The 27,721-nt window shown below is 41.9% G+C and overlaps 1 protein-coding gene across 2 annotated transcripts in view; it reads right to left on the bottom strand.

The window, feature by feature from the left end:
* Positions 1–27,721, bottom strand: part of ASCC3 (activating signal cointegrator 1 complex subunit 3) — a 2,113,369-nt gene that overhangs the window by 473,857 nt on the left and 1,611,791 nt on the right. For both annotated transcript variants that reach the window (XM_085611187.1, XM_085611188.1), the window contains exons 19-22: positions 25,816–25,902; positions 9,211–9,387; positions 5,731–5,956; positions 1,154–1,308 (exon numbers count right to left, since the gene is read on the bottom strand). In XM_085611187.1, coding sequence (XP_085467313.1) covers positions 1,154–1,308; positions 5,731–5,956; positions 9,211–9,387; positions 25,816–25,902 — 645 coding nt within the window. The remainder of the gene's footprint in view (positions 1–1,153; positions 1,309–5,730; positions 5,957–9,210; positions 9,388–25,815; positions 25,903–27,721) is intronic.

Genomic DNA, 27,721 nt, shown 5'->3' with positions numbered 1-27,721 from the left:
GAAAACTGTGGTGGCGAGGAAACTCGTAATATGCTTGACTGTGCTGCTGGGGCACCGCCTGCACATTGCGAGCCTTTGACCGCCGCACCACTGCAAAGGGATCACGGATCCTCAGCGGTTGCAGCAGTCCAATGACCGCCAAACTCACAATAGGGTGGTCGGACTGCTGATGCGGCAACTGGGTTTGGCAGTCCATTGAACCGCCAAACTCATAATTAGGCCCTTAGATTGGTTTGATATACACTTAACAGAGCTATCTTCGATTTGAAGAAACACCACGAAAGATGAAGCTGCCGACCACACAACACACAGCTACCACCAAACACTGGCAGATCTTCTCCAGCATGACCAAAGTTTACAGTTACACAGCAGCTGCCAAGTACGCCTCTCAACCGTCTGTTAAGAGGAGGAGAAGCCTGATATTGAGTCCAAGCTCAGTACACTGAGCGGCAGCACTGAAAAAAAGGAACTGGCCACCTTACACAGTTGGCTCACTTCAAGTGAGCATAGAGCTGCACCCCTCGATCAGACCAGGGCACGGGGTAAAATTTTCTTGCTTGCTTGCAATACCAATCAAGTATTGGAATATTTCATGAAAAATGTGCAATAAAAGACATCATATGGTTACATTTTTCCAAAAACCTCTCGGGTTAGAACCTGCCTATGCATTCCATAAAAGACCCGAGCGGGAATCAGGGTCATTCGCTCTCTACATTTAGGGAAGTAGTTGTGACCACTTTCAAGGCCTACCAGCCAGGACTCCTGCAGCACAGGGGACAGGCTGATTCTTTCAGAAGGGTCTTCAGTACCATTTTTTGGTACATATAGAAACCTATTTAGAAAATCTTTACATTTTATGTGCTTTTATGGCAGTCTTTGCCGCATACATTTTTAGGATGCTGAAAATCTTTAATGAAGTCAAGCGGTTCTACGCCTTAAGCTGATTTCACATTGTGAGGACCAATTGCTCTAGTTAATGGTTTGCCAGGCATTTAAATAAAGTTTGCCTGAATGAGCACATCACGTTGTTCAGTCCAGGAAAAAATAAAATCATAATAGATAAGCAATGGCCATCTTCATTTGTGCTACCAAGGGGATTTAATGATCGCTCACAACTTGATTAATGTAACTGGATAAGACACCGTCCCGTTACCTGATCAAGCCACTTGAAGTCAGGGGTGATGCTTAGCCGCACTCGCAGTACTGTGCGCGTAATTGGCTGGATGGTCGCCTCCATTATAATGGAAGGAATTTGATGGACGCACTGCTTGACCTTTAGACCAATATTCACGTGGTGCAGCATGTGACCTGCAAGAGGGACATTAGGTTAAGCAGATTTGAATATACAGGAAAAAAATAATGCAATCAGACTTGTAAATAGGCTTCTTAGAGGAGGAGATTAGAACTTGCTGGTGGCGTGATTCAGAGTGTAAATCACTGACTCAGCTGACCTGGCATGTTTGAATATTTTTTAATACTTAACTTAAATTAGCACTCTGCGGGTTGAAAAAGCTGTGTTAACTCTTTCACTGGTTATTAACAACAGGGGTTAAAACAACTACTGCGAATGCATGCTGTAAAATGTGCTAAGCAGACTAGTTGTTTTGCTCCTCCTAAGGATTTTCTGAAAACACCAAGCAGATAATCACATTTCGAAAACAAAAATAAACCTCATGTATAAGGAATGTAAAACCCAACTTACCCATATCTCCCTAAAACATATAAGATTTACTTGTGAGCTAGCTACGTTTATATCTGGCAACAAGACCCTAACTGTGCATAGCTTATGGGCATCTAGGAAGATTAATAAACCTAAATAACAGTGTAAATATGAATATAAATCTATCCGCAAAATGGCGTTGGTATGCTTGCTTATTTCATTTGTAATTTACACCATTTTCATTTTCTTCCAACTACAGTTAGAAATACTCATCTTTCAGACTATTAGTGCAGTTCTTGAGTAGAAACGTAAGAATTTATTCAAAAGCAATACCAACAACATTGATTGCAAAAGAGTTATGTATACCTCAGGGGATTGCACATAAATGTCTGTCAAACGGCTAAAAAAAAATATCTTTTAGATTGTGCTCAATTTGGCAAGCATGAATCTTCAGATTAAATCACACAGCCGAGGTTCTTGGCATTTCCGCACAATTTAGGGATGGGTGTGTTTGCGCCTGCGCACTTCCGAATCTTTTCTTCATGGTGCTAATGCTTGCAGCAGGCCCTTACTTCCAAGTGACATGTCCGAGAGTGTGTTTAAATGTTTAATATTCATATGTTTGCCATATATTGGTCTTGTGGGCCTCGTCTATCCTAACCTTGCAAACCAGCCCTTCTACCTCTCTGAAGAAATTAGTTGCGTCAAGCCACACCGGGAGGGTGGGAGAGGAAGCGCCTCTCAGTCGTAGATCCAGTTCCATCTCCAAAAATCTGTACATGGTATTGGGGAAGAGGAGATTTTTAAAGCACTCATTGCCAGGTGAAAACCCTTCTCCCCAAATGGTCGAAATTTTGGCAATTTCACTACATAGGACTTAAGCCGGCCAATGCATTATGGGCCGGATGTACGACCATTCCATTTTGCAAATCGTAAAACAGAATATACTAATGTGTCTTAGACCATTTAGAGATTCCCATTGGATTGTAAATGACCTGCCTCATCAATATTCATGAGGCAGGTCGCAATTTGCGACCCATTTGAATGGGCTAGAACAAAGGGATGGTGGCATGCTGGGGAGAGCAGACACAATGTCTGTTTCCTTTTTGAAAAAAGCAACCTTTTTTTTTCCAAAATGCAGCCCACTTTCTTTAATGGAAAATAGGATGCGTTTAAAAGGGAAAAAAAGAAAAAAAAAATTCGATTCATTTTTTGAGGGTAGGCAGTGGTCCGTAAGACCACAGCCTGCTCCTAAAAAATATTTTCGCATATATTCACAAAGGGGAAGGGGCCCCCTGGGGACTCCTTCCCGTTTGTGACTGGCTTACCACGATTGTTTTGCGACTGCATTTGTGGTCGCAAAACAATCGTACACATCAGTGAGACTAAGGGACGCCCTTGGCACGCCCCTTCCTAATAGTGACTTGCAAACCCTATTTTGCGAGTCGGTAATAGGTTACCGAAACACAAAATAGAATTTGTACACACTACAACCCTTTCTAGCGGTCGCAAATGGCCCAAATTTAAAAACAGTCGTACATCTGGCCCCCTATGTCCAGTAATTTACAAGTATATGAACAATTTGTGCCTTTTCCTACTAATTAATTCTTTGCAAACTCCAGAAAAGATGATGGGGGGGGGGGGGGTGGTCTGTGAGGAATCTGCGGCTACAGAGAGCCTCAATTAGAGAGCGCATTAGCCAAGGTAAGTAACTTGTTCTTCTGATAGAGCCTGCAGATTCCTCACCTTTTGAACATATACCAAAGCAGTACCTATTTGGAGGTGGGTTTGTGGATGGATACAAACCAGAAAGTCCTGCAGGATGGAGCAGGCAAAAGGCCCCAGTCTGCGATCCTGACTGTCCAGGCAATAATGCTTCACGAAAGTATGGAGGAACACCCACATTGCCACCTGGCAAACATCTGGGCCAAAGACTCTGCGTGCCAACACAGTTGTAGAAGCTTTGGTCCTGGTAGAATGAGCACAGACCTCCCAGGGGATGCATATTTGCCAGTGCGTAGCAGATTTTAATGCAGAGCACAAGCCAGAAGGAGATGGTTGTTTTTTGCACTGACTTGCTTTCTTTTTACTCCAGCAAACCACACAAAGAGCTAATAATCCCCCAGGTGGACTTTGGTATGATCTATCTAGAAGTTCAGCACTCTCTGTTGGGTCACAACAATCTACTCTCCTCCTCCTTAGAGGGGTGAGGTGAAGCATAGACCGATGGCAAGGTGATGATTTGACCAACGTGGAACAGTGTCACAACGATCGGCAGATAAAATGACTGTGCCTACAGAATCAGTTTGTCTGGGAAGAAGAAAGTGTATGACGGATGGACACAAAGAGCCTGAGGTGATGGCAAAGAGAAACACAGTTTTCATAGTAAAGAGCCCTAAAGGACAGCTGTGAAGTGCCTCAAATGGAGTGCACATCAGATAAATCAGGACCAGATTAAGGTCCCTTTGGGGCCCAACAAAAGGAGAGGAGGGGAAAATGATGCAGCCCTTTCAAAAATCACATCTGGCAACCTTAAGAAGGCTGAAAGATAACTCTTAACTGTGCCCAAAGAAAAGCCTTGCCGGGCAAGACACAGAAAAAATAACAGACATCAGATAACTTGGCCTGGAAGGGGTCAATCAGGCATGTGCCACACCAAGCCACAAATGTGGACACTGGGAGGAATTTCGAGGTAAGAGTCTCAAAGAGATAAGCGGTAGCTCAGAATCCATGCCTGGTGGAGCAGAAAGAAAGGAATTTACATCAGTGCGCAGGAGTGGCACCTATAAAGGCCCACCAACTCATTTCTGGAGCAGAAAGGCAGTAGTGGGGAGTCACATGGTGCCACCTTCCAGCACAGAGTGGTACTGCTGCAAAATTTCCAGATGCAGCCTGACGTCTGGGGAATATTCATAAGGTGCAGAATCTGCAGCTAGAAGTCTCTACCAGAACACATTTGATCCTACGGGTTGCAGTGTTACATTTATACTGATTATATTCAGCTGCTCCTCAAAATGAAAACAAATAGCTTGCATGCTATCCAAGGAAGATCTATCTATCTCTATTTATCTATCTATCTGCTATTGAAAGTATAGTGTTCAGAAAGTACAATTTTAATAAATCAGAATTCATTATCTTTTGGTGACTTCCAAAGTATGACCAAAGAGATATGCGTGGCCTATTATCCAAGGTACACTACATTACCTTATTTAAGTACAAAACCTGGCTTCCATATTGGACCACCAACTATGCATGCGACCACCTCCCCCCAGTTGAATAAGGAAGTACAGACCTGTTGGTTGCAACTATGGCCTTGAAACCAGCACGCTATATGTTTACTTTGTCTTGCTTGCCTCAGTTGTAGCAATCCCACTTAACAAAATTACTGAATGGTGCTACAGGCTAAACCTAGGCCACGGTGCTAATGTCATTAAAAAAAATCTGAATTCTGAATGCGATTACATGGTTGTAAGCCAATTTATCTTGGTAGGAGCATGTGGCCGTATCTCTGAAAAGCCTTCATATGTTACCTGTAACAAAACTGACAAGGCTCAATTAACAAAGCATTTCTCCAGACCTATACGAGCCTAAAGCCAGATGAAAGGGCCAAATTTACGAGGGGATTTGGCCTGGATTAAGACATTCTTAATGCAGGAAATACCCATAGCAATTTAGATCCAAATGTCTTGAGAATTGAGACATGGCTCCATGCCTGTATTCATTAATCGCAGTATGATGGTTACTAGTGTCGAAATGTAGTCAAAAACGTGGCAATGTTCTCCAATAATATCTATTGCGTAACATAACATCAAGTTGCCCAACTCTGTGGCACAAAAAGACAAAAATAATGGAAAAAGTTTCTGCAATATTTTCTGGGGTTTAAAAACTACGATTCAATAGTTTTGCTTATCAACTAGATTCATACCTCATTCACAAACGATTTAAATTAATTACACATTAAAATTTCAAACTTTACAAGACACACCAACTACGATAGTTTAGATATATGCACCTTGATGGCAAATGGTAAGAAGGAGGTTATTCCTATCTTTAGTAGAATTATTAATCACCTATTTCATCTTTTCTCATGTCCTTTAGCTTGTCTATGGTAAGCTTCTTTTCTTCCAGTTTTGAAAGCACTGAGGGTGGTAGAATTGAGAACTGCCTCAGCGGGCTGGCCCAGCCCCACAACCGCTTGTCAATGATCTTGCTAAGGTTCAACAGCCGATAGGTCATAGCAGGCCAACGCTTCCGAAGAGCAACTTCAAAAAGTGCACGAACAATTCGCGCTGCATTCTGAAAACAAAGAACAGGCAGAGAATCAATTAATTTCCATTTAATTCAACAGTCTTTAAATACACTGATACACAAACAATTGGAAACCCTAGTAGTGGTCTTCTTGCTGAACACCTGAAGGATGGGCCTCTGTTTTGCCTACACGAGTTTGCTTCTTGTGAAAGCAAGGATTGGGGGCATCAGGGACACTTAATCCAACCTTTGCATTGTCTGTTCTTTGAATCCTTAAAGGGACTTAGATTTGGGATATGGATGGTTTGAGGCTTTCAGAAAATCATTTTTCATGGTCTCTTTATGATAGTTGATTGCAGGAACTCCAGAGCTTTTCAGTGGTGCTTTTCTATGACTCTTTCCGAGTGGAGATTGGTGGAGGCATAATGTGACACACCAAGATGGCTTTGGGAGTCCATGCCTACTTGGGTGGCCCATGCAGGCTTACGTTTCAATGCACATGATAAAGAATGCAGAGCTTGTGTCTGGTATGACGTCTGCAGCTTGAGGGGCTATGTTGAGGTCTGAAACTACAACAAACTTTAGAAAGCTGCAAGTCTAATAAATTACGCAGCAAACCATTAACATTTGTCATGCAGTACTTTTTGCTATCAGTATGCACTAGTGATACATACCAGGAGGCAAAAGATGCAGATTACTGGGGGTGGGGGGAAGAAAGAAAGACCAATGGAACAGCATGACCAATGTTTACTGGCTTAATACGTAATTGTTTAGGCCTCTGACTTTCAATGACTGATTTGGGATTTCTGAATCAGGCACTAGATAAATGAAAACACAAAAGGGATCAGATGTTTGATAGAAGCACAATACAATGTTGCTGGTTACTATTTTGGATTATTCTGGTGTCTGTATTCCCTAATAAGAAAGTTGTACTTTCTCCCTGGATTCCACACCTTATTCAATTTACTGAAGTCTGGAGAAACAAAATAAATTTGGGGGAAAAAGGAACCTTGTGGAAAACACCACAACTGAGAATAGCTATGCAGTGAAATGTTAAAGGCTGTTTTTGTCAAGTTTAAAAACCTCAAACACTTCAGATTTTATTGGACTAACTGAAAATAAAATGTCAAGGTGGCACAGTGAAGCCACACAGACCTAATCACATTCAAAAGCAGCTTCTCCAGGATTGAAATAGATTAATTAAAAGTATGAGTTATATTAGCCCCCTCCTCTCCCAGGTGCACGAGGGGTAGACAGGATGAAGACACCACATATTTGTTAAAATCCCCTGCAGACAGAATTTCATGGCCAGGGAGAAGCAGGAGGCGAAGAGGGCTGGGGCAGGAAGGCTTTGTTAATTCCACACCTTAGAACCAGGGAGGGCTTATCAACAATTATGCCCATAGTCTCATTATTTGTTCTTTGACTTATGAGTCAGTTCACCAGACTTGCAATTCTGTTTTGACTCCTACTTTAAACTGGCCAGCTACAAGAAAATAACTACAGGGAAAACCTTTCTTTTAAGGATTTACAGACCACAAAGTGACAGATCAGGAATCTTCCATCACTAAACTGTTTGCGGGGCACAGAGTTGGCAAAAGTGCTTTTTCCATGGACTAAACAACTAAACCATACCTACGCAATTACTAGGGCCCATTACTATGGGTGAGTTGGTGAAATGTTAAGAGGAGGAGGATGTTGGTGCTTGAGTGAGTGTTTAAGTCAGGGAGGAGGTGGGTGACAGAGTGAAGGGGTGGTTGAGTGAATTTATTGTGTGATTTCAGGACTCAGGGTATGACTTGCGAAGGCGGGAAATGAAGGCCTGATCTTATGGGTCTTCAATGTTGACATTACCAATACTTAAATGATGTAATGTTGTATCCATAAGCACTGCAGGAGGATTAAGGTTACTTGGGTAACTTAACACGGAGAACTGTCTTTCAATCCCTTCTACTAACAATGACTCTGGGAATGTAAACCTTTGCTTAATCACCTACTGAGGAGGTAAAGTTTTTTCATAGGAACCTTTAAATTCCTTTGACAAAAATAGTTTCAGTGAATTTCATAGTATTTATTGCTACACTGCTCATGTGTGCCTCTGCCTTTGTGAAGTAAACACGGGGCATGGCCTAGAGCTATACCCTGTGTTGGTATTCACAGAGCGAACTCCATGTTCTGCAACACAGCCCTTGACAATAGTATTCACACAGCACAGTCTACGGTATACCCTTCAAAATGTATGTAACATGCCTGGTGACCACTCTCTGTATGGATGAGCAGAGGGTAATATGTGTGGCAAGTCCTTCTGCCTGGTAAGCAATGAGTACAGTATGTAGAGGGTACAGACTGTTGCTTTGGTCCGTATCCAGTGAGCATATGGCCAGAGGCAGCTCCTCCGCTAAGGCGGAGGAGCATCGCCTCACTGCTTTTCAGCACTTCAAAAAAGGAAAAAAATAATAATAACGAGATGTTATTATCATTTTATTTTTCTGTGCTGGGGCAGTTTTGTTGTGCAGGGCTAGGATGCGCAGGGGAGAAGTGGTGGCACCCTCCTAAGTGTGCCTGAATGTTTGGCCAGCCCTCTGAGCACTTTGCATGTTCTCAACACAGGCTGCATTACAGCCTGGGTTGAGAACATGCCCAGGCGTTCATTCCCAATCTAAGCGCTAAACTACGGCGCTCAGACCAATCACATCGCTGCATTGAAGCATTTTGATTGGTTCAGAGGAGCCTGGGTGCTTACCAATCACAACGCTGCATTGCAGCATAGTGATTGGCTTTGGAGAGCCTTTCCTTCTTCCTGTTCCAATAGAAGAGGAAGGAACAGAGGAAGCGTCTGGTGAGCCGGCAGCTAAGTTATTTTTTAAAATGTTTTTTTCTCCTCCTTTCCCCCACCCCTTCCCGCCTCACTACTGATTTGCGGGAGCAGCCGTGACTGCACAGGGCATTTTCAGGTGTTTTCATTTTATGCATATTCTCCGTATACCTGAATGAATTTAAACCATTTGAACCACAACAGGATGCTGAATTTGACTACAGGCCATTCCTCGGTTTCAAGCTACATGCGGTCAAAACTCTCCTACAGAGTTTTGATATTATTCTATCCTGCTTCCCTACAACTTTAGCCACATGGTCCAATAATCCTCAAAAACATAACATTCATGGTTGCCCAACCAATTTTTCTGGATTGTTTGGAGAACACGCGAGAAAGAACAATGTTGCAGCTGATCCAATATTTCATAGGTAAAAATAATTGGCATGCTTTGGGCATACTGTGCAGGAAATGTCCAGTTCCCTATTACCTGAGCCACGTATGCAGTGTCCGAGATGAGAGAAAAGTTGTCCAGCTCGCCTCGGCCGATATAGGTTTGAAGAAGAATGTTTATTTTCCCGTAGTTGTTCTCCACTCCGCCCGGCACAACAAGTTCACAGTTATTGTTGATCAATTGCTCCAGCTCTTCGATTTCTTCATCCCTCACCTAAAAAAAAGCATTTACATGACTTCTGGACGATAACTGAATGCGATCTTTACAAAGCTGACTGAAGACCACATTTGCTATGAGACAAAATGTTTTAAGTTATAAATTAGGATTCATAATTTCTGATATAGGGCTTCTAAACTCCAGCAGTGTGGCAGAGCACTTCACAAATCATGAACTTTCACAAAAGGCAACAAACACAATTACAAGGGCAGGAAATATGGAAAAAGTTAATTAAATTATCTTGCAGAAACATATTTTCACTCATTCTATGACTGATACCTAATGGATAAAAAGATCCAAGGTAAATAAGTTTAGGTTAATAAAGTCTTCTGTTTGGCTTTACACAGGTTTAGGCCCCAATGGGATGCATTTCTACATCTGTACACCCCATCTGAAGAGCTGCTGAAAAGCAGGGAATTTTGCTTTTCCAATGCCAAACACTCAAGTATTTCAGCTACAGCTTAATAAGCTCCATCTCTAATATCAATAATAATATCTCCTGTTGCTGCAGGTGCTAATCCCTCATTAAGAGACCCGCCACCAATATGAAACTCTAGTTATAGTCTGAATTGGATTATTTATAACAGGAATTCCCAACCAGTTTATTTGGAACATTACAACTAACATTCAAAGTTGAGGGACTGCCACATATACAACTAGTTTTACAAAATAATGGCAGAAGTCCATGAAAATGGTTGCCTAATGGTTCTTCAGAAAATATGAGACATAAAATGAATCATAAATGAGTTTTCAAATGCAAGCTGTTAAGAATGTTTTCAAACATTCTAAATTGCGAAGATTAACTTGTTGTTTTCGTTCATCTGGAGCCTTGGGCCCCTTGAACAGAAGCGGACTATAAGACAATTTTTTTATGTTCCCAATTTGACTACTGTAGAGTAAAGTTTGGCTGACAATGATCGGATTTAGAAAAGCGACTTATATCAATGTGGCCCACAAAGGTATGGATATGTGATCTTTACACATAAAACGCTCTAAATATGCTTGGATAGTTGGAAAACTCCTCTTAGGTAGACTACAATCTTGGGCACAGAGAAAGAGCATGCTTGTGGCTATCCATTATAGATTTCCTAAGGGCCCTAGCATTATGCTACAATGTCTCAACCCCAATTTGGTGGCATCAAAATATACTTAACCAAAAAGGTGAGTGTTTGTACAGTCTTTGTGGACTTTACAATGATGTTGAACACAGCGGATCAACCAAAACTGTGATGTATCCGCTATTGATGTATGTAAATTAATGGAAAAATGAAAACTGAGAAACCACACTAGAGGAAACCACATCATGGTAAAACTATTTTAAGATATGACAACTTTAAAAAAATGCATCTAAATTGAAAGTTAAAGGACATATTTTAAAGGAATGATAATTTGAAGGAAACATCCAAAATTGCACACTTGGGCGAAGATTATGGGTAGTAAAGCATTTTTGGGTTCAGGGATGGATGATATTTAGGGACAATGAGGGGATTTTAGGGTCCAGGGATGGGTGGAGTTAAGGGGTGGTAGTGTTTTTTTAGGGTTGAGGCAAAGGTGGAGTTTAGGGATGGTGAGGGTTTTTTGAGGATTCAGGAATGGATGGTGTGTAGGGGTGTTGAGTTTTATTTAGGTTTTACAGATGGCTGGAGTTTAGGGCTCAGTGAGTGTTTTTAAGTTTCAGTCACAGGTAGAGTTTTGGGTTAGTGAAGGGTTTTTAGAGTCCAGGAATGGGTGGCGTTTAGGGTGGTGTGGGGTTTTAAGTGTTCAGGAATAGGTGGAGTTTATATGTAGAGAGGGCTTTAGGGTACAGGGATGGAGACGTATAAGGGTAGTGAGGGGCTTTAGGGGCCATGAATGGGAGGTTTTCAGGGGTGGTGAAGTTTTTATAAGAGTTCAGGGATGAGTGGAGTTTAGGGACGGTGCAGGATTTTAAGGGTTTAGGGATGGGAGGGGATTAGGTATAAAACAAAAGGTCTTTAGGGTTCAGAAATGGGTGGAGTTTAGCGGTAGTGGGTGGGGGTTGAGGTTTAGAGATGGGTAGGAGCAGCTTTCTAAAGCTATTTAGCTTTAAGGTTTCAGAGATGGATGGAGTATAGTGGTCAAAGATGGGTGGAGTTTAAGTGGGGTAAGGGGATATTAGGGTTCTGGGGGTGGGTGGAGTTTAGTGATAGAAAGGGCCTTAAGGGTTCAGGGATTGGTGGAGTTTAGGGTCAGGGATGGGTATAGTTTATACATAGGAGGCATTTTCAAGAGGCAGAGATAGATGGTGTTTAGGGGTGGTGAGGATTCAGCAAATTAAAAATATTCAAAGTCATTGTTTGACAATCTAAAAGATATCAATCTAAAATAATGTCCCCTGACATAAATAATTGAAATAACTACCTTTGACAAAAGTAAGACCTACAGACATATCATTTACATCGCAAAAAAAATAAATGCAGAAGTCAATAAAAAAAAAAAGACATTCATGAACTGTTTTCTATGAAAAGATAAATGCCATTCATTCTGAACTTACCATTAAACAATTTAAATGAAATGGTTTCTCAGTAATGGTATTCCACTAAATTGTTTTCTATGAAATCACATACAACCATATCCTATAAAAAATGGAAGATAACCCTATCTGTTGGAGGTAAACTAACATCCTATTTATCAAAAGAGGGGGACTCTAGGAGCTATTCAAAAGGTCCGGTGACCCGTGCTCCCGAAGTTAAACTTATGCCAAAAGGGAGCCACCGTTCCTAAGTAGAGAGAGAAAAAAGAAGGGAAATAAGAGGTACTCTTGTTGTGTGCTACTCTAATTGTGGGGGGCAGTATGTCCTCATCTTGATGCCCTCACACACCCTGAAGGATGTCATACTTCATCATTGGGCTTTTGCTCCTCGTCAGGCCGGCGCTGCAATGCCCTACGGGTCCCCCGAAGCGTTTCTTTTTTGGAGATCTTTTGATGAAGTCGTATGGGTGCGTGGGTGTAAGTGGCAGTGAAGTCCCAGAAGGTGTATTAAAAAATGGCTGGAGGGAGATCCCTCTGTCATTATTAAAACAAAGTGTATGGTGCTTATTTAAGGGGTATTATGTCCCTTGGTAGCTGGGTAACTATATGTCCCTAGTGGGCATATGTTCTGGTCAACATGTTTCACGCTTTAATGGTCTCAGGGGGAGACCCAGGGCACTTCGTCAGGACCAAGTGAGAAAGTTGTATCTACAGTGGCCCAAAAATGTCAGTGCCCCCGGATAAATGAAGGGAGTAGAACTTCTGAAACGACAAGAGCTTCATCTAAAGATCTCCGAAAAAGAGATCCTTCGGTGGACCCCTGGGGCATTGCAGCGATGGCCCGACGAGGAGTAAAAGCCCAATGATGAAAACCCTAAATCGCATAGTGTGCACATTAATTCCTAAGCAGACTTCTTGTCTAAGTCCAAGTATATAAGGAATAGGCCTAGAACAGATACAACTACCACATTTAATAACCCAGTCATTTCTTGGTTTCTCAAGAAAAAGAATAGGGTAGTGTGGAAAGACTTGGAGTAAAAAGAACAAAGTACCTCCAACACATATCTCATGTTCTAAGTAGAAAAGCTTCTTTCAATCGATCTTTGGTTATTTGTCAGAAGAATAGCGCACTAGAAAAGTCTGTCAAATGCTCACTACTAACCGATTATGTACTGCAAGGAATTCTTGATAATGTTAAAACACATCCCCATCCATGCACACCCTAGTCAGAGTGGAACTGGACTGCGAGGAAGGGATGCTCAACTGCTGTGAGATGAGTCAGACAAGGAGGTGATGGAAATAATGAATAGTTAATTAGAGCAAGTTTAAGGATAAAGTACAGAGAAGAAAATTAGACATAGGTAATAATTAAGGAAGCATAGAAAATAGTAATGAACAAGGGTGGGAAGGAAATAAAAGTCAAATTCTTTATAAGCATTGAAAAAACACTATGCTCGTGAATTTATATGGCCCAAAAAAGAATAAAGACCGATAATAACTGATGTTTAAAGTTTTTGAAAACATTGGAAAACACTGATAAACTTGCCAGAATGTGCAATAGGCTTTAATCTGTAAAGCCATAGTGTGTAAAATGATAAGACACATTAAAACATTCTGCTCTACAGAACAGTCTGGGGTGGTGTCATATTTGGCTAATCTCCTACAGCTACCTAATCTTAAGAGATGTAGGGCCTGATTTAGATGGACAGGTACTCTGTCACAAACATTATGGATATCCTGTGTACCTTAATACAAGTGTATTAGTATATAATGAACTTCTAATAAGGTGCACAAGATATACATCACATTTGTGGTGGAGTACCCATCTGCCAAACCCTTTAGTCTGAAACCACTTATAGACTAAGACAGTAACATTTAGCCCCAAAATGAATGCAGGAAGCCTGCTAAATGCATGCAAAAAACACTAAAAAAAAACACTAAATGCCTTACAATAAGCTATTTTCAACCTAAACCAACGTTTTCCCATTGGAGAAAAGAAATAAAACATGATGGTGTTCCTATCCCTAGTGGTAAACCACCTGTTTAAGGATGGGTATATGTGCTATAAATCTATAATTCACAAAGATTTAGGTGCATACTCCTAAGGATTTTTGTGAATCTAGAAAAATGTAGTACTCTCTCAAAAATAATAGGTTTAAATCTAGGAATCACAAAATCACAACATTCTTTGTGAATCAGCCTTTGAGAATAGAGACACTTCTCTAACTAGTACTTACTCTTAGTTATGTTTTACCATGCGTGAGAGTCACGTCAATAGGGCAGGAAGCGACTTCGCTGTTGATACATTAGGCATAATGCTCAAGGTTCACCAGAGGGCAGATCAACCACCTTCCACTTGGAAAAGTCGACGAGACCTTGACTGAAAAAGGAATGGGGTTTTGCCCAGAAATTTAATTGATATGATGGACAGAAATTGGCCATCACTGAACCCAGGTTTCATTGGGTCACTACCTAATATTTGATAAAGCAGAACAAGATGCTCCAATTAAATAGAAAATCCAAATTCATTGAATGGGCTACAACCCATGTGTTGAACTGGATGACTACCCCGAGCCAATTCTCCTTGATTCTGTTACCTCTGCTTTTGGTGAAAGCCTGCCCATTCCCACTAATAGAACTACCAAGATTATGCATTACCGTTTGTCACTTGGCATACTAAACTCATCAGCTGGTGCTCTGTATGTGCAAGAGTTCTTCTACATCTTTGGTCATATTGATATCTTGGATGGGAATAGACAACTTTTTCTTGTTTCTATGCTGCTGGTAATATTTACCTAAACCATACTGGGATAGTGGCAAAGATTATATTTTGGTTCATACACTGCTATATCAATAATGGCACAGGGAAATTCATTAGGGTGGCAGACACTTTATCAGTGTTGTCAGATATTGCAGTGTCTGCTTGAATATTCGGAAATGGGGAGTCAGCATGCAAAGCTGACAGAAAAGGCAACAAAAATGTAATATACAAAGAAGCCAGTAATATGTGTTGCTAGGTGTCTCACCTGGCAGGGCACTGAGAGAACTGTACTATGTTATTAGGAAAGCAAAGACGATTGGACAAGATGGGCCCCAACACCGTGGAAGCATGCTTTTTTAAGCACTCAGTCATAATGACAGTCATCATAAAGTGTCATGACAGTTTATGATACATCAGAACAGGATTGTTGGATAACGAGACTCATCGGGACACACCACCAGGGCCATACTTATTATGGAAGTCAATACCTTTGGTGAATGTGGTAATTCCTGTGTGGACAATACTGGTCTGACAGAAATAGCCAATTCCCTAGATAAACAGACACATCTGCCATGCTTCTTACTAGTGACTACTGACAGTCTCTCTGTCTTCCAAATAATTTCTGTGGTGAAACGCTGGCAGTAAAAGATTATACCAAAGAGACTACATGCTCCTTCGGAGACCAAGCACTCTGTTTTTCCCGGCGAGTTTAAATCTGATGAGTGGGAGGAGGTAGCAGGAAGGTAACAGGCAAAAAAGTCCTGTATCTTGGTCACGGTCTGATTTGTAATTCGTAATACACTGAGGTAACTCTCGATACCAATAGGGCAGAGAGGAACTCTCTACAGGGAGTACACACCCCCGTGTTAGAACACTAAGTCACATGAAGTACTCCCCTGATACCTTAATCGTATTCCACTAGATGGATCCTGATCGAACAGAAATGGGAGATCCCTAAATGAAGCTACAAGTAGTACGCCACTGGACAGTGCGAAAGGAAACAAGTCCTTTTTGTTTTATATACCCTCACACACCCTAGTGGTGTCATGCTTCATCATCGTGTCACCCTGACGCCTAAAAGTCTGGGTGGGCTCGACCATATTTTAGGGAGCTCTTTCTGAGAGATGTTTGGCCAGGGGGAATAAAGATTAAAAATCACAGACAGACCTCAGTTTCCCTTTATTCTTGGATCTGCCCAGGATATTAAAACTGAAAATAACAAATAGGGTCTTTTGGGATATTATGGTCCTAAGACCCTGGTGCCAACATGTTTCAGTTCGCTATTGCCCCTTGCGAGTGCTGGACTTTCTTCAGGGCAAAAAGACAATAAGCACATTGACCACTGACGCACTAAATCAAGATTGGATCACTAAAAAGGAACATGAATTCCTAAATCCAGATGACACTAGAACACCGTTGTTTTACACAATATCTAAAATACACAAAGGTAAAATACCACCACCCGGCAGACCTATCTTGTCCGGTATAGGGTCTCTTTTAGAGCCCCTTTCCAAGTACACCGATTGGTTCCTCCGAACCCTGGTCACACGCATTAGATCATATGTACAGGATACCAAATACCTACTCAATCTTCTTACAGATGTCACGTACAATCCGCCACACAACATCATGGTTTGCCTAGACATAGAAGCGCTATATACTAGCATTCCGCAAGAAGAGAGTATCCGTGTCATAGAAGACCTGTTGAAATAGGATGATTGGACATGGGACGCCCCGGTGAGATGGGTGATCACACAAATGCGTTTAGCACTCACATAAAATTTCTTCAGTTTTGAAGACCAGCTATATTTTCAGGTCCACGGAACATCGATGGGCAGCACCTTTGCGCCTCGCATAGCGTGTCTGTATGTGGGACAATTAGAAGAACAACATATCGGGCCCACCAAACCTTACTCTAATGACATCAGTAAGTGGTTAAGGTATATCGACGATACCCTGGTCATCTGGGAAGGTGACGCAACCTCTCTGGAGAATTTCCACAGGTGGCTGAACCAGCTTAATCCACACCTGAAATTTACTATGTCTTTCAGTAGTGAAGTCTCCTTTTTAGATGTCAAAATCAGTGCAAAGGACAGGAAGTTGGTCAGCACCCTTTACACCAAACCTACAGACAAAAATAGTCTACTACATTTTGATAGCGTGCACCCCCGTGCCCTAAGAGACAATTTACCGATTGGGCAGTTCCTGCGTATACGCAGGAACTGCACTGACCTCAAAGACAATACAGCAGAAGCAGAAACATTGTCCAAAAAACTGGAAGAAAGAGAATACCTTAAAAAGATCATTAAAAAAGCAAAAAAGAGATCACGGTATACACCAAGGGAGGCTCTTCTTGAATCCCACACTAAAGAAGAGAAAGACCCTAATATGTGTCACAACATACAATGCCTCCTCTAATGAAATAAAGAAAACGAACAAACTTACATTTGAAAAACCTATGTTTTCATTTCGGAGAAACAGGAGTCTCAGGGACACATTGATATACACTAATTAAAAAAGTTGCAAAGTAACTCACCAACCTACACTATGGAACATTTCACCAGTAACAGGTCATTACCCGTGTGGATCTTGTGTAGCATGCCCCTTTACGGAAAATACAAAAGAGATTGACCTTGGTATGCACCACGCTTGGGAACAATGGTCACATACCAATTGTAATAGCGACAAAGTGGTATACTTGATCAAATGTCCATGCCAACTTATGTATATTGGCATGAGGGCAAGGAAAGTAAAGGTGTGCATAAGCGAACAAAGGAGCAACATAAAGAAGGGCAATCTCAGCAACTAAGTTGACATCCCATTATGTCGAGATGAACACACCGACAAGGATTTGTGGTGGACCGTAATTGAAAAGGACAAAGGAGATGGTGACATTACTAAAAAAAATTACTGGAACAAGTACAACAATGGGTTTATAGGCTAAAAACCCATATTTCTGGATTGAATGATTCCATACCATGGAACCAACTTAGCAGGAGGAAGTGAAAAACTCATTCACACCTTTATTTGTGTAATACAAGAGCCCCGGGGTTTTGGGACCCCGTAGATGATAACTCAAAAAGTGTAGCATTATTTTTATACACGCAACTATCAGACTGGAATGACACACTAGTGATGAATCTGACCATTGTACTGTACACTATATGGACGGTCACTATTTAAATCCAATTGCCCTGGAAAGTAACTATTGCCAGACGGCCAGTACATTGGGCCTCACGCCCCCCTCCTACGAATATCTGGGGTATGCTATGGACCCTATTACACTGCCTTCAGAATTACATTATGTGCATTGAGGCAGAGATGCGCATGTTTCAACCCCCGCCCACTAAAAGTGACGTGGTAATTGTCTTCCTAGTACATTTACGATTCAGACTATAATAAATCCTAAATAGTGAACGGAATCGCGTGACATAATCGGAGGTCATGTTAATATTGTGATCCCATTCAAGCGTAAACTCTTGGACTCGACTACTAACAAAGTGTATGCATCTCCATAACTGGCACTGCTCTGACTTAGACATAGTGTGACATGCGGGTGGGAGAAGTACACAAAACAACTAGTACTACATTTCCCATCTATCCCGGGGCCGTCACACGTCATCTGGACGCGACCCCGGAAATGGGTGTGCTTCACTATGCTTCTCCGGCGCTAACATGGCCCGTCTTAAGCAGCGCACTCCAGTCTCTCATCCACAGGGCCGACGGGACCCACACTTAATAGGCCTATTATGGGGCAGGACCCTTGGAGGCGTGAGTAACAGGAATCTGTTTGGTTGAATAGAGGTATGATTGTGTGGCTCTTCAAACAAGAGGAGGAATGTTGCTAACATTAACTTGTTGTTTTTTCCTTTTCTTTCTCATTTATCCCTTTCGTTTCAAGCATTAACATAACAATGTGCTGATTTTACAATATTTACGCAATAGAGAGTGACTACAGGGCTACCCCGACTAAACGTGTGGACCCACGTGGAACACAACCTCTCCCTAATTGGGGTAAGCAGTGATGGGTGAATGTTGTGAATGTATGAGTTACACGGCGAGTGATAACAGCAGTTGCTGTGTTAGGGTGGATGATACGGATGGCACAACGTGAGTGAAACGCACAAGGATGTAGATACTGACAGTATGCAACAATTTGTCGCCACTTCGCAAATTTTTAACCACAAAGTTGAGTGTGTTAAAGTTAAAGAAATCTGGTCTTACACACAAGTTGACATAGGGGTGAATGGCACGTATGACAACGTGAATTTACAAGTGTTACAAGAGTAATACACTATGTCTTGTTCCGTTTTTTATCTTTTCACAGATGGAGTGATCAAAATAAAAAAGCTGTGTCCATAGTAAAAGGAGCAGCTATCTGCCCTTATTATAAATAGTGTAGGGAAATTCCCTCAATACTATTTTTTCCAGGGGGTTCTGCATCATCGCCCTGAAGAAAATCCAGCACCCGCAAGGGCATTAGCGGACTGAAACATGTTGGCACTAGGGTCTTAGGACCATAATATCACAAAAGACACTATTTGTTATTTCCAATTTGAATATCTCGGGCAGATCCAAGAATAAAGGGAAACTGTGATCTGTCTGTGATTTTTAATCTTTATTTCCCCTGGCCAAACATCTCTCTAAAGAGCTCCCTGAAATTTGGTCGAGCCCACCCTGACTTTAAGGCATCAGGATGACCCGATGATGAAGCATGACACCACTAGGGTGTGTGAGGGTATGTAAAACAAAAAGGACTTGCTTCCTTTCCCACTGTACAGTGGCGTACTACTTGTAGCTTCATTTAGGGATCTCCCATTTCTGTTTGATCTGGATCCATCTAGTGGAATACGATTAAAGTATCAGGGGAGTACTTCATGTGACTTACTGATTTGTAATTCGCCAGTGGCTAGAATTTTGGAGACCGAATTTCCAAGAAACCTGGCCCACAGGATGAAATGTTGAGAACACTGAGCAGTCCGGGTGTTGGGACAGCTTGTGAACCTTAGGCCTGGACTGATGTTTGGGCCTGGCTGGAGATATGCAAGTCCTGTGACCCTGACACCAGTCACCTGTACTGATTAGAAGGAACGCGACTTGTTGGCAGATTGTTAGACCTGTAATACTGTGGCTGTACTTGAAGCTGAAACTGCCATCGGCAAAGAACCAGTTTCCTATTGTGATGCTTTGCAAGTAGTTCTCGCTGTAACTCAGTCATGTACTAATGATAGTATGGGATAAAGACAGGCATGTGCTGCAGAGCGTTGACTTGTCCAATAGATGTTGCCATTAGTGACATTTGTGGGGAGATCAGTCCACAGCCCCTAGAGATTGTTCCCTTGGTAGTAACTCTACAAAGACCCAAATACATAATGACTGAAGAGAGCATAGTCACAAGAGTATTGTGCATTAATAAAACCTTCAACCGTGTACCGCGAGGCTAAAAACGAACCAAATACACAGGCATTCACAATAAAGACCTTTCACATTTTGCTATCTGCACCCCCAATTCCTGAATAATTTGGCTTTAAATAAAAACAGACTTGCATAGCAGACACTGCCTAATTAAAGCTAGTTTACTAATGACCCATTTAGATTGTAATATTCATAAGTAATATTAAGGCTTCCATTGACGGAGGAAAAAATGTTATGCTAAATGTAGTCTTCTGACCCAGCCATCTTTCAACTGATGAGATTTCATTTTTTTATTTAACCAGAGTGACACCTCCGACCATTTGGATTAGAGCAATCTTGAATTAACATGGAATGCATTCATTATTGTCATATAGCCGGCATCTGGCATAATGTATTCATGCCTTGGCACAGTGAAGTACTATAATTCATTGCATTAAAGTTTTGTCTGTTAATAAGATTAAGTCTCGGTGCGAGTAAAGCAATATTCGTAGCTAGAGACTGAATAATGCATGACTTTTTTTTTTTTTTTTTACCTTAGCTTTGATGATCCCCAGGCTGAGAAGCAGACGCAAACACATCTACATATCTGTGGATCCAGGGACTGACTACTTTGGCATAACTTTAGTTAAAGAGGGCAAATGTTCAATTTGAAAGGTGCCCATTCCGTAAGGAATGCATTAATGTCAATGGTAAAGTGTCATTGATCTACAGTAAGGATAACAAAAACTTACGAGCGCTCTAAGCATGAGTGAATTACCAGATTTTCTCTCAAGAGATGAGGGATGTCACTTCCGTTTAAGCCGCAGTTTATTGCAAGATATTTATGGACGCACACACAAAGGGGACATTCTTTGTGGTTTCCCGAGACATTTCTTCAGAGTTTGATAAATTTGCATTGTTACCAATGTTACCATCATGGACAGAAATGCAGCATTTGCGGTTCCATCAGGGTATGCAAGAAGCTGTTAAAGAGAAATGTTCGGCTAGGTCGTAGTTTTTGCTGAAATCTTTTTCTTTTGCAAGTATGTCATTTTACCAAGAAACCGTCTGCTTTTGATTTCGCGGTTGAAAAGGATTTTATGTATTGATGGATGTTCTCTTCTAACAATATTAGGCAACATAAGTCACCCCTGAAGTCGATTCCTCAACCGCCCCCCTCTGGTCTGGTGGCGAGGGATACCGCAGGCTTCAAGCTGCTGGGCCGGTCCTCGGGGCTCCAGGGATGGCTTGTGGTTTTCCTACAGGCAAGGCAGCACCAGCAAGAAGGCAGAATCTCTGCTGGGCCTAACTACAGAACATGGCCCAATACATGTGTTGTGGATATTCACCTACTATTATGGGTAGCCCACGCTCAAATTCCCCCAAACATGCCCACAGCCTAAATTCGTAAGGTTCAAGTCATCCTGGTTGACTTTCCACCTCAGGGAGAGGAGTTGGCCTAACGGCTAGGGCGGTCGACCTTAAATCTGGTGAACTGGGTTGGAGTCTCGGCAATGACGCTGAACATCCTGTGATTCTGGGCAAATCACTTAATCTCCCTGTGCCTAACAAAAATGAATGTGCCTTCATGTAATGCAACTGGTGCTATCTAAAGCGCTCTGATACCCGATTCGGGTCAAGTTTGCGCTATATAAAACTCTGTAAAAAAAATGTAAAAAAGGAAAAATAAGGAAGTGCCATCGGAAAATTCCACATATCCTGACCCTGTGAATTATGTGGTATTTATAATTGAAACTGCTTTGTCTGCACACCTAGATGCCACTTAGATGCACACAGATGTTTTTGAAAGAATAGCTTGGAACAAAGAAAGCAGCAGTGAGAGTAAGAGAACAGAAGGGGCAGTTAGAGGACGGGCAGCGACTTCTTAAGGATCTTGGGGGGCCCCTGTCCAGTACACCTTTGATTTTGTGACCCAATTTAAGCTTTTTCATATCCTCTTTGACCAGTTGACCGATACTGCGCAGGCACACTGTTCCAAATTCTATGTGTTTCTATTTATTAGTCAGGGATGTGATGTTTGTTTTCACTATTCTAATACAGCAGCAGCTCATTAATATTATTGCAAATAATGTCTGTGACCTTTCTCATATGAAAGCGCCTGTTTCGCTCTAAAAAGATCTTTTTTATAGATGTTGCATGGTGCTGAAAAACAGACCACATTTCTCAGCAACCTGTACAATAGACTCCCACACATCACTCATATCAGAAATCAATCAAAGGCAAATGTTATTTAAAACAATCTATGTTTAAAAATCATTCAAGGTCACCAGGGCAGGACTGTGTGGAGAACAGAGCTGGACCTATCAGGGGGCCCCCTGAAAGGCTGGGGCCCTGGGCCAGAGCACACTTTGCCCATGCATTAAAACGTCTCTGAGGACAGGGAGCGTTCAAAGGAGGTAGGAGCAGAGGAGACAGTGTGAACAGAAATAGCAGAGGGTGCTGTGGACACAAGGAGTCAGAGGGCCCCTATGAGTAGAGGGGGCAGGAATGAGAGGGGATAATGTGTTACCAGAAGGAACAGGCAGCAGAGAGACGGCCAGTGAGTGCTGAGAAAAGCCTGTGAGGTCAGAGGGAGAGAGGGCAGTGTGTGAGTAGAAGGGGCACAGGAGCAGAGATGTGGTAATGAAATTGATGGCATTATCAAATTTTAAAATGGATCACATGACAGACGGGGACTGGGAGCCTGTGCATGTTCTCCACCCGGTGAAGAACATGTTAAGTGTGCATGACTGGCCGGTCCAAGACAGCTGGCCAAACCGTCAAGCACACTCAGAAAGTGCCCCAACCCCTCCTCGCAGAGCGGCCCGGCCCCGCCCCACACTACCACACTAACTGCATCCGCATAGAAAAAAAAATGATAATTACAGCGTGTTATTATCATTTTATTTTTCCTTTTTTGCAGAGCTGAAAACCAGTGGAAAAAGAACAACTGATGGACAGAATGCAGAACTATGTCATACATTCACCCCAGTACAGAGATCTGAGCCTAAATCCATTGTTTTTGCTCTTCACTCTATTCCAGTTTAGACCCAGCCATATGCAAATCAGTCTTAACCCTGTTCCCCATGGGGACAGTCCAGTCTGAGCTGCTGGTCTAGGTCCTTACTGCACTGGAAACAAGCATCCTAGGACCATTTCCGGGGTATCACCCCTCATCAGCCATGCTAGCTCGACTCAAGTGGCATGGAGAGCAAGGGACCCAAGTCTGGGGATACACGTCCCACTCGGGGTGACAAATGCAAAAAGAACAATTGATGAACAGAATGTGGGGCACCTTAGTGAAGGAGCCGCCCCTGTTAGCCTGAAGTGTCACGTCAAGACGCATGCCGTCTGCGCAGGTGCTGGTGACCAGGGATTGGCCCTTAAAAGTGGTATAAGAAAATAGTGATGTCAGGAACAAAGGATGCTGGGGTTTTACTCAGCTTTCATGGGAATTAACCACACCTCTGTAATTGCAATTTAACTAGGACTGCAACCTCCTACATGAAGAAGCCTGCGGTCCCCGCAGCGGATGTCTTCACTGGGGCTCACCCCACCTACATCACAAGGGACCACACTGGATAGTCCTGTGAAAGATGATTGTGGTGAGACTGTGGGCATTGATGTAATTTTTTACAGCAGATTGCTCACAGGATACCTCCGGAAGCCATAATTGTAGGAAGATAAAGGGGGGGGAGGTTTAGGAGTGAAGAAGGAAACCCCATGCCAGACACTCCAGAAGAGATGTAGATGTCACCAGGTGAGAGGGCCTTTCTCTAGTTCATATGGTAACTGAGGACTGCTCTACATGAAATTTCTGATAAGTCTAAGGAGGCAGTTGCCAGCACAGAGTACGAGCTAGAGGGACAAGAGAGTGGTGATGATAGTGGAGAATGTACAAATAGAGATGGTGGTCGGTGGGGGACATTCGGCAGAATCCAAAAAGTCGTTTGAGAGGATGCCAGACCTCAGTGGGGCAACTGATTGGCCTTGATTGTGGAGCAAAGGGACTTATAATTTTCATAGGTCGACTCAGGAAGAACTTTTTTTGCACAGCCTAGGGCAAGATTCAGGGTTACTTATTGAGGTTTTGTTTGTAGGGCTCCTTGTGTGAGCTAAAGGAATATGCAAGTTACTCACCCTGTAGTGCTTAAGGGCCAGGTGAATGTTTTCTGAGATGGCAAAGAGGAGAACTGTGCCCTGCAGTTCATTTGCTGGATATCTTGTGCTATCTCTCTGCCTTCTTTTATTTACCCCTGGCTTTTTTGAAATACTGAGATGATAGTTTTGTTGCATCATTGTGGAAAGGCACATTCGGAAGTTATAACAGCTATCCATATGTGTTCATTGGACTGCAAAGTGGAGATCTTTAAAGTGCATTTGTTCCTTATATCATTAAGGACCGTGTTTCAGATTTCATTTGTTTCACACTGATTCTACTAACAGACAACCAAACTCACCTTCCTTTCTTCAATCTACATGAATGAGATATGTACTGTTTGTGAGGTGGAGCTTATTGGCTGGGTTAAGCAAGTAGCATGTGGGGAACTGTGCTTAAGAAAGTCAATGTTGTCAATATTGATGCAGGTAGAGGAGTTAGCAATTTAAAATCATCACCATGTACTTCAGATGAGAAAGAGAGAGTATGTGTATGTGGTGTGCGTGAATGTGTATGTGGTGTGCGTGAATGTGTATGTGGTGTGCGTTAGTGTGTGCGTGTGTGCGCGTGCGTGTGTGTGTTAGGGACATTGTTAGATACATTCTGACCGGAAGGACTACTTTACAAGGTTTGAGGGATAACTGCTTTATTACACCAGCTATTTTCTGTCAACTTGAAGGACGAATCAGCATTAAATGGATGTGCAATATAGGTGCCATGTTTTTATGTTGTGGGAGCTAAGTAAACAGAAAGAGCACACATGCGATGAAAGGGACTGAGAACATCAAATATTTATGAGGACTAATCACTGGCAAAGGGCAGCATTACAAGTGTATCTGTGATGTCGTAGAGTGCTCCGTGTTAAGTGGGGGGGGGGTGCTATTTCATCTATTCATTCTAAAAAGCTTTATGTAATTGGTTGCGCATTGACTTAGACAGCTGACGCAGTTACTGAGGGGTGGTCTTGGTGTCATCTGCTCTACCTTCTCTGTCATGAAAGGGCTTATGACTAAAGACTGAACTCGACAGTACGACACATTTTGTATTTTCAGCTGTAAAAGCTGGACCTACTTGTAAAAGGGAAGTAAATACATTTTGTGCCCTTAGTTCTTGATAAATGCAGGGGCAGGCTTCAATTCCAACCTTAACTTGGTCAGTACTCTGCAGTTTGCACAATTAACTCCCATAAATAAACACTATTATAAATCTCAATACTTTACCGTTTTCTCATAAACTAAAAAAACATTTCCAGCTATTTCTACGTCCAGACCCCTTTTAGAAAAAGCGTTCACCTTTTATAACTTTTCACCCCTGCCACGCTCATTAGACCACGCTCCTCCCCCCAAAAACAAAAAGCATGAGGATTGCTAATATGTGTTTAGAACACTGAATTATTAATAAAAACATGAATGGCCTTACTCCTCATATAAAAACACACACCCAGAAGGAATGAAATATTTTAATATTACCGATTGAATGTGATGACGAAAAAATCTACTTTATTGTTGCACTGGTTACTCACTGCGAATTGCATAAATGAAAGACATTGTCAAAAACCAAAAAACTAATATGTATTAAAAAAAACCAGTGTGTTATTTAACGAAGTATAGCACAGCTTACCTTGATCTGTTCAAATTCTTCAGCCTTTGATACAATCGAAAGAATATCTCCCTCTGTCTTGTGGGCATCGAACAGCTCGTTGAAAGTCTATAAAAACATAAACGTTGGTTTACTTGAAAGCATTTCCAAAAATCTAATTGCAGTTCATGACAATATGAGTTGATGGAATCGAGATGGTGATCTACATGAGCGGCTGCAAACAGGACACTGACGAAGCCCATAAGCTTCGATTTCTCATGCTGTAAACCATGGCCGAGTCGATTAACAAGTTGTTGGGGGTTTAGTTTTAATGCAAAGATTAATATGGCACATTAGGCAGCGTACTTGTTCTGAGCGTGATATTTGGTTGACATTATTTTTCCATATGTATACATTTAACAAATTGAGCAATAGCCTCTCTGCAGTTTGTGATTAGACATGTCAGTGTTTAGAAAAAATAGCACAGCAAGGTGAAGAGGTAAGAAGCTGAACAGTCAAAAAACGTCTTCTGGAAACTCTTGAAAGGTTCATAGGGATTGGCCAAGAAGTTTCTTAGTTTGAAGGGATCTCCCAAAACATGATTTGCGTGTTAAATGTTAACTCCCTTTAGAATTTCAATGGTGGACAATAAAAAAAAAAGATGACCGGACAGAATGAAACCATATTCACCATGTTCACAGATACAGATCTTAGATTCTTTTTCAAATTTAAAATATATCTGTTAAGTCACTTTATAGACACTTTTAGAAAAAAATGACAGGCTAGTTTTAAAGGTATGATGTGTTCGCAAAGAGTTTGCAAGCTTTTATTCTGTTGCAGGCTTAATAATTCAACTTGATTGGCAGAGAATGCTGTTTTCTCAGCATACTTTATGATGTTCATGGACATCAAAAGTGCTCGTGTACAACCACAATTTGACTGGTTCATGCAAGTTGAAAGTTTTGTTCTTGTCACGCTTATGTGATGTGGGTGGTTTAAGAATCCGCCTGCCAAACCTGGGGGTGGGGATAGAAGACACAAAAAACCATTTACTCTTCATCCTAATAGTACGAAAAATGTTCACATGACAGTAAGACCCAATCTAACTTGAAACTTTATTATGGATGCCTACAAGTTCACTCCACAGAACGGGGAGGTGGGAGGGTATTGAGGAATCTGCAGTTAGATAAAGTACTCACTAGAAAGAGCCTTACATTTATTATAGATACCTTTGACGTACCACCTAAACGCGGAGGGTCTGCGCAGTGGACTTAAGACAAGAGAATTGTGCAGGACCAAGGGGACAAAATGCCAAACTGTCAGATCTGGATGTTATGGCAGTAGTGTTTTGTGAATGTGTGCACTGACCCCATCAAGTCACAGTCTGGCAGATCTCCAGAAGATACACCCCTTTCCATCTTGACAAGGTCTTTTTCTCCACCACCTTTTTTTGTTCTTGGTCCAGAAAACCCTACAATGAGCTGTTCATACTCCGTATTATCCCTTGTGTGATCAATATAAAAGTTCAACAACCTTTCAGGATCAAGCAGATGGAACTTTTCTTCCTCCTCCAAAGGTTGAAGTGGAGCGAAAGCTCCAGGCAAAGTGATGGAATGGCAAATGTGGAAAGGCATCACAACTTTGGACAAGGAGGCTAGCTGGGTCCCCAGCACCAACTCATCTGGAAAGAAGGTGGTGTACAGGTTGCACCAAGAGCACCTGTAATTCACTCATGCGGGTACAGAGGTTATGGCAATTAAGAAGATGGTTCTGAGCATCAAAAGTCGCAGTGAGCAGCTATGAATCAGTTCAAAAGGTGTGCACATTAAAAAAGTCATCACTAAGTTGAAGTCCCACTATGACATTGTGAACAGCTTTGGGGGGAAAATGAGAGTCAGGCCCTTGATAAAACGGATCACAACAGGTGACCTAAGTAGACATGGTTTAT

Source organism: Triturus cristatus, chromosome 6 (genome assembly GCF_964204655.1).
Source record: "Triturus cristatus chromosome 6, aTriCri1.1, whole genome shotgun sequence".
Classification (NCBI taxonomy): domain Eukaryota; kingdom Metazoa; phylum Chordata; class Amphibia; order Caudata; family Salamandridae; genus Triturus; species Triturus cristatus.
The sequence above is the reverse complement of the archived record's forward strand: the minus strand, read 5'-3'. Positions and strand labels throughout refer to the sequence as shown.